Raw genomic sequence first — 11,262 nt, forward strand, 5'->3', positions numbered from 1 at the left:
GAGTAAGATTATTCTAGTTAACCAAACCACTGTCGCCATTATCAGTAATCTATGTGCTGGTATTCTAGTCTTAACTTTTTCTAAAAAAGATTATACATAGTTTTTGTAAATCAGAAAAGTTACTTGATTAGATAATGCTATGGTGTATCTATATAAGGTAACTTGTGTGTCTAAATATACTTGTAGCTAAATCCCCCAGTTGGCTTAACCTACAAATTGCTGTTCAGACAGAAGAATTAGAGTAGATTTTTTACTTTCAAATGGCTGTGAATGAAAGGCAGTGGCAGAACTGCACTGGGGCTGGTGAAAGGCTGTCTGTGAAATGTGCAGGATCTGATTTCTGTGGAAGATTGTTTTCCTTGGCCTTCATGACCCTTTTGGCTTACTACTTTGTTTTACTTCTGATTTTGTTCTGCCATCTTAATGGGCTCTTCGTGCACAAATCTGTTGGAGCTGTTGGTGGAATAAAGTAATAATCAGAATAAGAGAGGAAACGGTCTCTGCATGTAGCAGCTTTGATAGTTTCTAAAATCTGCCACCATATGAAACTTACTGCATTAGAACAACACTGGTTTTAAAAAAATTATTATTTAATGGTATTTTTAAAGCTGGGAGTTGTATTTGTAGTTGTTATCACTCTTCATGAACTGGTTTACAGAATCTTATGTAGATTCCTAGCTGATTTTCAAGCTGGAGGTAGGAATAGATACAGTCCTGAGTCTGAGATCCCAGATGGCAGAACTTAGCACATCTCCCTCAGTGCTTGCTTTTTTTTCAGAGAAGATTGAACTTCACTGGGGGAAAGAGGGAAGGTCTTACTACAGCTTTGGATTTGTATGTATTTTGTGTCATTTGCTAGATGAACACTGTTCTCCAGAGATGTGCATCTGGATTTTTGCCATGACTGTGGACTGTGTAATTTGAGCTGTTTTGAGAGATTAGGTGTCTCATCCCAACTAGGTTTTCTGTCAGTGGAGTGGGATAGGATTAGAACAAGTCCAGGGGATAATTCATCCCATTTTAAGAGAAGATGAATGATACCACTTGTCATTCTGAAAAGTATTCTGAAAAAGGTTTTATAACAGTAAAAAAATGTTTTTCTGGTAAAATACAATGATTGATCGTTGTTACTTTTGTAGAAGAGGATTCTGATATGCAAATTTCTAGTTCTGCCAATGTTCACAATTAAAATCTGAGCAGAAATGTAGGCTAACCTACTATAAGGACTTTTAATTGAGTATATGAGGACATGTAAATATTACTGAAATCCTTTTATTATGAGTAAACTGCATTTATAAAACAGCTTTTGACACACAGATTGTAATGTCTCTTAGCACCTTTAAATTTAAATTCCAGTTTTTTCTTCAAATTTTACATTATCTAGACTGTGGGAGAAGATGAAGACACAAATTAACTTGTAATGGATTAGACCTCTGCTCTATAAAGGAGAATGTCTATTAATATGCAGACCCAAATTCTGTTGTTCTTTTTCAGAAGTTGAGGTATTAATTTTGCAAAACCACTGTTCTTCATCCATGTGGAGGTTTGCTACGTTTAGATGGAGATTATGCCACATAAGCAACACTTAGACCACCATTTCTGGGCTTGTACTTCAGGATACATTCAAAATAAAAACTATTTGTGTGGCTCTTTCCTAGTATTTTTTTATAAGCTATCAGAAATGGAATCAAAAAAACAGGGTAAGAACCTAGAGTACCAAATGTCACTAATTTTAGGTACAACATCAATGTACAGCAGAATCTGTCTTTGGCAGAGGCAGGGAGAGATTTAATGAGAAGCCTTTAGTGACATCTCCATACCCTGAATTGCCCTTCAAGTCTGAAATCTTTTTCTGATTGATGTGATCAGACGTGTTCCTCAGTCTTACCACAGTGCAGTCATAGTAGCTACACCTGTAGCTAACACTTCATAAAATGTCTAGATTTATCTGGTCAGGAAAAACTGTTACCTCTTAATTGGAATTACCAAACATTCCTTGAATGAATATTGTCCAAAGGCGGTATTTTAGTTTTTGATTTAGAAGTTGGTTGCAGTATGTCGTGTTTCAGCATCCTGTTAAAAAGGGGATTGTTTTTGGGATTTGATTGGGTTGGTTGTTTTGTTTAAAAAAAATAATGCAGTAACCGGAATTTAAGTTAATATTATTTCTAATATTTAGAGTTTTGCTCTGATTTTGGTTTTGAGCCAGCTGATACATGTAGCAATTCATTCCAAAATATTAAGTTGCTACATTTTAAAGCAAACAAATGAATAACACAACAAAACCCTGAACAGTGTAGTAGCAATATATTGCAGAAGACATCGAGACTGTCTGTATGTCTAAGTGAACTTTTCAACTATAACCTAATTGGGCTACCTTTAAAGTCAGTGCTTCAAAAAAATAAAATTTATTGATACTTAAAACCAAAAAGCATTGTTGCATATGTTGGTATTTGATGCTAAGTCCAATTTTTCATGTGTTTGCCAGTAACAAGGTTATGAACTTGTTACTTGACTTTCTTCGGAAATCTAATACATCTGCTTCTAAGCTTTGACAGGACAGAATGAAGTTGATTATGTGCCTGTGAATAAATGCAAGCATTTGAGAAGCTTTCATTTGATTAAGTTTATTTCATTACAGTGATGACTGCGTTTAGACTTTTGTCTTCCTTATACTGTGAAAAACCCAGCCATTTATAGACCTTCAATACTCTGAGTTACTGAAAATGTTTTTGGAAGCAGTTATAGTGTCGGTACAATATTTTTGCTGCTGTTTTAAGTCACTGAGCTACTAGAAAATTGTTAGCTGTAAAACAGACTAAATTCTTAAAGTTAATTTTCCATTTCGTGGTGAAAGTTAGTCACTTGATTTACAGCTTTGACTTTTTACATCTCTTCTGGTAGATAATTGAGCTAGCTTTTCTATGCACTTAGCACTGTACTGTAAATGGTCTGAAAACTTACATCACCGTTCCTTTAGGGGAGACATACGTCTGTCACCAAAGCTACATGCTGCTCTTATATACCTCTGAAAACGTGTGCCAATGAATGACAATGGAAAACAATTGCATTTTTATGTTAAAGTGAAATAGGTTTTCTACCTCTTTTTAGAGCCAGAACTTTAAGCTAGTATTCATTGTGGAATCCTTTAAATCTGTAAAAGTTTGTTTGAAAACCTTTTACAAGTACTATATTTTATGATGTATATTCTTATTTATGGAAGAATGTATTCAGAGCTTTTAATCAGCTCATTTATCTTAAAGTTTAAATAAAATCTATAAATTTCATCTTGTTAATAAACATTACTGCTTTTAAAGCTAATTTTAAGGGTTTAAGGAGAAAATTCTACAGCTCGCTCTTAAGCAAATCTGCCCAGCATCTCAATTTTTCAGGTATCTAAACACAAAAGAGCCTCAAATACGTGCTTATTATCTTGAAGCATGGAAACCTGAGTCAAAGCTGGCATGTGTTGACTTTAATCTCACTTAAGATTTAGGGTCTCATTTTGCATTCTTAAATGTGGGCAGATTTTGCTACTCATGCTGTTATAAGCAAATTTTGAAAGCATGGCCTCTTTACAGTTATTGGCAGGTTGTAGTCTAGATTCTCTAGGAAGTGTGTGGTTATCAGAGCTAATGCTGTGTCTGTAACAGTCAGGAATGGCACACAGGAGCGTGGTATTTTGCAGCATGTCACATAACGCAGTGGGGCTTGGTTTGCAGTTCCTTCCACTTTGGTACAAAACAGCGTTCACAGTAACACAGGCACCGTGACTGACCTAGAGCAGCTGTCCTGCAGGCACTTCTACTGAAGTTTTGCATGTTCCTTGAAATACCAGCAAAGACTGAGTTTTTTTTTTTTCCCCTCCAACTTAAAGAATTTCAGAGTATATGTATACAGTATCAAACGTGCAAGTGTGTTGATGTTTAGTTTTATAAAAAAGCTAAGTGCACTATTTTGGGATCAGTTCAGGCTTCAGTATTTTCCACTTATGTCACTTGGAGTGTGAAAACAGTATTTAAGACTGCAGCACCTGACAACTGAAATATTTTACAGAAGTCTACAAGTAATAGATGTGACATATATCATTAGAGTGCCAGACCAAAATTGAAATGCGAAATTCCTCACTGTGATGTTAAACTTGTAGCTTTCTAGAGCAAAAAAAAATTATTGTGCCTTAAACCAGTAAGTCAGTACACTCTAACTGTAGCCTGTGGACTTCTGTAGCCTTATATTTGATTTTTGAAGTTGACCAAAAATATTTGTGTGGGTCATACTGAAACTTGATTTGGGGAAAATACTTTAAAAAAAATATTTTGACCCCCCTTGACTATATTTAGAGAAATTAAGATTTATGACAAGTACAGTATATTTGTGATCTGGAATCACACCAACCAAAGTCAGAATGTTTCTGCTGACCTTGAAAAATGACGTCTTTCTATTTTGACAAAAAAAAACTAAGGAAGGAAAGCTAGTCTCACATATCTGTCTCAACTTTGAAGTCTGTGTGTCAAATTATTTTTTAAATTTTTTTTCTTTGGTTTCTTCAATAATAAAAAAAGAAATGCTCTAATTGTAGGTTAAGCACAGTATTGCATTTAAGCCATTGAGTATCAATATCTACACCAGTGTGAGAAAACTAGAAGCTGGTCAGATGGAGGTTGGTTGGTTGTTTTAAAGCTCCAGAAATTTTGAATAACGAATTTCTCTTTTTAGGAAAAATATTCATACATAAAACCCTGAAAGTTTTTTGGGGGAGAAAAAAAAAAAAGGTTTATACATTCTGTTCTTCTGAGTTCATTAAAGAAAACCACAAATAGTCAAGATCTTAAAATCTTATTTTGATATACTGGAAGTATTTCTTATGTATATTTTTTTTTAGTATGAAAAGCCACCACTGGCTTTCCTTATGTGTCTCTACAGGATTCTTTGTATATTTTGAATGAAACTCCTCAAATTCTGACTTTCTCCCCCCCCCCCACATTAGTACTATGTAATAATCTTGAATAAAGACGCCATCTCAAAGCTTATCATTGGACTGTGGACATGTAGATATGCACACAAAATGACTGCATGTCAGCTGATCACAGTAGTTGTTTGAAGCCACACAAATCCAAGTTATTAACCCTTTTTTATTGAGAGCTGACTTGAGCCTGGCTACAACAGTGCTGCTGATGCTGTGGCACAACAGATAACATGCAATTTTTGTGTCTTCCCTGCAACTTCCTACTGTATGTTAGCTTAGGACTTCTAGAACTCTCTTTCTGGTCACCTCACTTTCTCATTTTTCTTGTCTCATTGTTGATTTCCTAGGTGCAAGAATGTTCTGGTATTAAAATCATTGAGAGAGCAGAACTACCTTTAAGGCCTTTATATATGATGATTAGTCTAAAAAAACTGTAGCCTAGGCCTTGTAACTTGATACCCTTTTTACCTTTTATTTGTTTTTCTAAGCACAAAGACAGAAAAATGTTGGCCAAAATACCTGTTTTGGGTAATGGGGGCGGGGGAGTGGGTGGGCAGCAGGCTGCTGTTTGGTTTTAAGAGGACTTAAAACTTTGAAGAACACATGTAATTAAAAAAAAAAAGTGTTGCTTCATATACAACCTATCTTACATGTTTTTAACTCCTCTGTTTTCAGTTCTTACATAGCTGGTGTAAATCCAGTGGTTTAAGTGGAGCTAACTCTTAATAGTTACAGGTTTCTAGAGATGATGACAGGGTCTTATCTATAAATGTTTGAATAATGCTATAATAAACTGTTGTGCTTATTAAAATATTTGTGGTTGAATTCTCTGATACAGTTCATGCAATGTGTGGTAAATTTGGCAAAGTCCTTGTCTTGTGAGATGCTGAGAAAACCTTGGAGAATAGGTATCTTCAGCTAATGATGAAATTGCTGAAAGCTGTAATCTCAGATTCTTTAAAGACTGTGCTTTTAGATACTGGTACTTTTATTGTTGAAGTTAAGGACAACTTGAGTGAGAACTACTCTTGGATGTTCCTGTCTTGTTTAGTGGTTTCCCTGTCTGCAGTGTATACCTCACATTTTTTTATTTGTCTTTTTTTAAGTAAGTGTGCATGGCCTAGAGTACACTGTATAGCATTTGTTCCACTAAATAAACACTTCTGTATATTTTGTATAGTGTTCTAACATGGCTGCATTAGTACAAATGGTTGTAATTCACAAAAAGTGCCACTTACCAGCCATACTCTGTAGAGTGTTGTGAATGTTACCTGTACTTCTGTTGTACAAGCACGCTAATGGGTGTCGTGATGGACATTTGCCTTCGGTCTTTGCTCAGGTACTCATGTGAAGCAGTTTGGTGCTTTTCCTTCTAACTTGTAATGCTTGGGACTCTAATCAGATAATAAAAACAGTGAACAAAAGCATTGTGGATGGAGCAGTACTTTCAGTAACCAGCACTTTTTTCACATCTTGAGTAGAGTACAATAAAGATGATACCTGATGAAGCTTGTCTCAATATCTTAACTTATGCACCTGTTATATCTGCCTTGCTATCATGAATGGGAAATGCAAGAAAATGGAAAATGTTTGGTTAATAATAGTTTATATAGAGCATAATGTGTATAAAACTTGTTCTCAGCTAAACTAATCAGTTTCAAATTTGCCTTTTGTTCCAGAACAAGATTTTTACCTTTTTGAAGTAACTTACATGAAACTGAACAAGCCATGCTATGAGCATTTTCAGCTTCAGTGCCATTTAATTCAAATGTACATGAATGTTACTCTGCCACTTTCAAAAGATTTGGTTTACTAAAGATGTGTCTCTACATACATAATTTGTCAAGAAAACCTAGTGCTTAAATTTGGCAGCATTACAAATGCAGCACACTGACATCTGACTTGGAAAACATTTGTGTAACTAGCTACTGTTCAAAGGAGGATGCAGTTTTGTCGAATCAGTATAACTGTACTAATAGTGTTTTAGTATGAATGTGTTCCACTTGTATTTGACTTTCACTGAGGGGAAAGAGCTATAATGAAATGAAGTTACAGATTACTTTGGTATGTTTTACTTGCTGAATATGCTTCATATACCCCCATTTTTCTTTCTGATTAAATCAAATTAATAAAAGAGTTGAGGGGCGGGGAAAAAACTATGGAAGCAGATTGCCTGTTATGGCTATTTTTTTCCTCTAGAGGAATGTATTCCTACTTGTGGTTGATGTAGAAAGTAAATTTTACACAAAATTAAACTGTACATATGTAAGTACTTAGAAAATAAACCAAGTAAGTTCCCTTACATTGGGGCCTGCCTTTTAAAAAGTTCTTCTGTTGTTACTGCTGTTCTGGTTCTTGTGGGATCTACTATCTATTGTTTATTGTGAAAAGTAATTGATGAGGTTGGATGGATATTTATTTTTTGATGCATTTTTTTCCCAACTCTATAGAATAATATAGAAACTGGATAAGTTGGCTTTTATTTGTATTTGTTACTGCAGTCATGAAAATAGCACTGCTAGGATTTTGTTAACTGTGTTACTAATGGCATTTGGATGCCCACAACTTAGTCTGCCTGGAAGAGTAACGTTAGGCTTTTTTTGTTTTGCTTTCAAAATTTGAACCAAAGAAAGTTGTAAAGATTCTCGTAAAAAACCAAACATCTATAACCTGGAGTAAGAGAATGGCCAAAAATCTTTAGTTTTAACATGTCTACTTAGAGATATATTTTATGTGGTACTAACTAAAGCATTGTCTAAATAGTGGAGAGAAAATTATAAGCAAAAAATTTGAGCAGCTTTGAGATGAAGGACGCTATGAAGTAAGGCCAAGGTAAATTAGCATAGTCCTCCTTGCAGTCTTTGTCTTAGTTTCTAGACTGGCAGGAGGATATTGACTGCTGATAAAATCAGAGTAGAAAAGCAACATTTTCATTAAAGTGAGGTTATTTCAGATCTTGAAACAGACCTTTTCTCTCTTTCTCCAACATCAGGAAAATGATCCGTATCTCATCTTGCTTGAAAACCATTCAACCAGCTGTAATTGTTAGTCACCATTCTAGAGATATGGCTAATTACTTTTAATTAATATTTTGATACAGCTCTGCTATCTCTGCTGGGAATTGTTTTGAACTTATTATATGCTTACCACCAATTTTCTGCAATACAGCATAGGAAGGAGGAATTTGCACTGCACTGTTCAATAGCAACAGGTCTTAAGAGTATTAAGGATGAAATTCTCAAGGGTCTTTATGTCATGGATGGAAATGGAATCATTACTGTATTTTTGAACTCCTGCGAACGTCATTGACACCCACCTACAGTCCACTAGAAATACAAGTGCAGAGATCAGTTTGTTCGCAGATTACAAGGAGACAGACCAAGAAGGGGCAAGCCAGAGCCAAGTTCAGGGTAAGCTTTACTTTAAAGAACCTGAAAGGGAGAATTACTTTTTTTTTTTTTAATCAAGTTGTAAACTGGGTCTCTAGTATGTTATGCTATGCTAGGCTGTGTTATTATTGCATTTATTAATATGTTGTACACTTTAATGCAGTTTTAAAAATTGGGCTATCTGGATCCCAAGCCATGCTTTTGCATTCTCCTTGGAGCACACAAAGATCTGATGCTGTAACTAATCAGGCAGTGCAAATGGCTGCATGCAATAACAAATGTAAATTTACAAATAATAAATATTTTGTGTTAAATGTCATTATTCCCTTTTGAAAAGAGAATCCATTGTCTAGAAATAGCTTTGGTGTGGGAAACATGTCTTTAGAATAATCTTTTCTTCCTAGTACATTAGTAGAAAACCATAAAAAGTCAATAGCATACAGGTCTAATCTGCAGTAGGCTAGTTTTCCTTGCCATGGAGAAATGATTTTCAGCACCCCACTGGATTGTCGTGCTTGCTTGTCGTTTGTTACCAGTGATGGCTCTGTGGGACTTGAGAAGTCTGGTTCACTGTCCTTCTTACAGATAGTCTGTTCGTCTCTTCAGCATGTGGAAAGTGGTGCTCCTGGCTCTGTATACAGTATTGGCTGTGAGAGGATTGGCAAAGGGTGCTCCTTTCCAGCCAGAAGAAAAATGGAAACCTCTAGATAACCCTAGAAACAGAGACCTGGTAAGGAGATACTGCAAGAAATGTAGCCTAAGTTCTGTGTGGGTTTTGTGTTTTCTGACATGAGAAATGTTGTCTTCTAAATTTAAAGGTAAGCGAGGCTCATTAAATGTAGTGTTCGTAACTGTGCACCGTGTATAGTCAGTAACCACAGCTGGATGAGCAATCTTCAGTCACGATGTACCCCTTAACTGAAGAGACATTCTTGGTGTGCAACAGCACATAAAACTTCCTTATACCTCCATCCAGCAGCTTTAGTTTTTAAAAACTGAAAACTTCACAAAACTTCTTTGTTTTATGAAACACAAGAGGAATTATTATATTGCTTTCAAATGTGTACTCCATTGATTGCAGGTTGTCCCATCTTCTCGAAGTTCATATAAATTTGCATCTGACATGTTGTCATGAATAGTGGCTAAAGGATCGGAAAGTTAATTACAACTAAGAAGATACCATTTGTAAGATCTCATAAGGAATTTGTGAAGAAAAAAAAAATCAGTTTCCCACAGATTTTTCTGCACTGTTTTAAGAATTAATTTCTACTTTTAAGTAATATAAAGGGTCCACAGCTGCTAACTCTTGGAGAACATTTCTCTTAAGGAAACGTGTAGCAGAACTGTACTGTTTGCACTCAGCATGGCTTTTGGGATACAATTTGAATCCTCTGTGGTTCAGTGGGGAGTGCAGATGATCAGTAAACGGTGGCCTTTGGATGCCACATAAGGTGTACAAGCAATGGATGGAGTGGACATGTCTGAATTATATTGCCTGTATTGAAAATAGAGGGTTTGATCCCACATAGGAGCAAACACATCATCTACTTTGTGTCAGTAGAAATAATTAATAGGCATTGGGCATGCTCTGTTTTCACATATGAAATATGTTCAGTTTTTCAGAACGCTCCAGGCTTATTTTTCGGGCAGGGGTCTTGATCTCAGAAAGTTCCCAGCTACTTTCACTATGAACAATGAAGGACCAAGGGCCATCACGTTCTACTCAGATCCTATTGCTTCTGCATTTGCAGATTATGAAGAAAGGAGAAATTCTTTTCCAAGTTATTTCAAAGGCTGAAAGATGCTTCTGACCAAGGTAAAAGAGGATGCCTTTTCCTCTAATGTTGTTACATGTAACCAAGTGAAAAATTGGGATTCAGGTGATTCTCATTTCTATCTGAAGTATAAAAACAACTTCTTTTTCATAGGAAAAAAAAATGCAGCACCTTAACTCTTGCCTGAAGTTGGTTTTTAAAATTGTTGATTTATGATATATTTACCACTTTGGTAAAATAACATATGGTGCTTGTGCAGACCTAAATCGATCATGCTTTTATTTTTTCTTCTTTCCCTTTTATTCATGTGGAGAAAAATTCTGAAAATGTATGGACGATAGAGAATGCATGGTTTTAAGTAACTGATATCACTAAAATTATAAATTGAAACTAATGGTTTCCTGTGATATATGTATATTAAAAAAGTTAATTTAGATGTAAGATACTGCACTAACAAAGCATACCTTATCTTTTATATTTTTGTCCATTCACGCTGTTTTCCTTATTTCTGCCACTAGAATTATAGGTTGAATAAAATGATTGCAAACTTATTCACGTTTCTCCACATATATGAAATAAAATTGAAATGGGTCAAGCTTGTATTATTAAAAAATCCAGCCTCAGTTTATAGCAGGTACTTCTCAGTGACTTTGTCAATGTAAAAACATACTCTGTAACAAATTACAGAATCAGACTGGTGGAAGTAATTTGGCCTACATAATTCAGGATGATCACAGTAGCTCTCTTCAGTGTTCAGAGCCGTTTTTGGAAAGCAGAGGTCTGCTGGGGTGTTTCAGCCAGTGTTACCAGGTCTTAGTTTGGATCACACCCGGGTTGCCTGTAAATATTTCTTTATTTGTCTCACTTCTCCTCCTCCCTCTCTCTTTTTCAGGCATTAACTTTCAAACTTCACACGAAGTGGTACCCTTCACAGCAAAATATTATTACTTCGACTTTTTAACTGTTACTTGTTGATTTAAATTTTTTCTCGCTATCAGTTTTTACTTATGGAATCTGGTGTCATGCTGTAATTGGCACATTTGCTGTCTGTTGACAAATGTGTGATGCTTGGCCACTACACCTGTGTTTGTTTAAATGTGAATAAATGAGGAGTGCTCTTAACTACTGCTAA

General features: G+C 35.4%; 1 protein-coding gene across 1 annotated transcript; it reads left to right on the forward strand.

The window, feature by feature from the left end:
* The first annotated feature begins 8,962 nt into the window (after positions 1 to 8,962).
* Positions 8,963 to 10,153, forward strand: LOC104533186 (chromosome unknown open reading frame, human C2orf66). The gene is made up of 2 exons (XM_010181731.1): positions 8,963 to 9,085; positions 9,971 to 10,153. Exons 1-2 carry the CDS (start codon positions 8,963 to 8,965, stop codon positions 10,151 to 10,153), a joined length of 306 nt encoding a protein of 101 aa, XP_010180033.1.
* Positions 10,154 to 11,262: the final 1,109 nt, after the last annotated feature.

Source organism: Mesitornis unicolor, unplaced genomic scaffold (genome assembly GCF_000695765.1).
Source record: "Mesitornis unicolor isolate BGI_N332 unplaced genomic scaffold, ASM69576v1 scaffold163, whole genome shotgun sequence".
Classification (NCBI taxonomy): Eukaryota; Metazoa; Chordata; class Aves; order Mesitornithiformes; family Mesitornithidae; genus Mesitornis; species Mesitornis unicolor.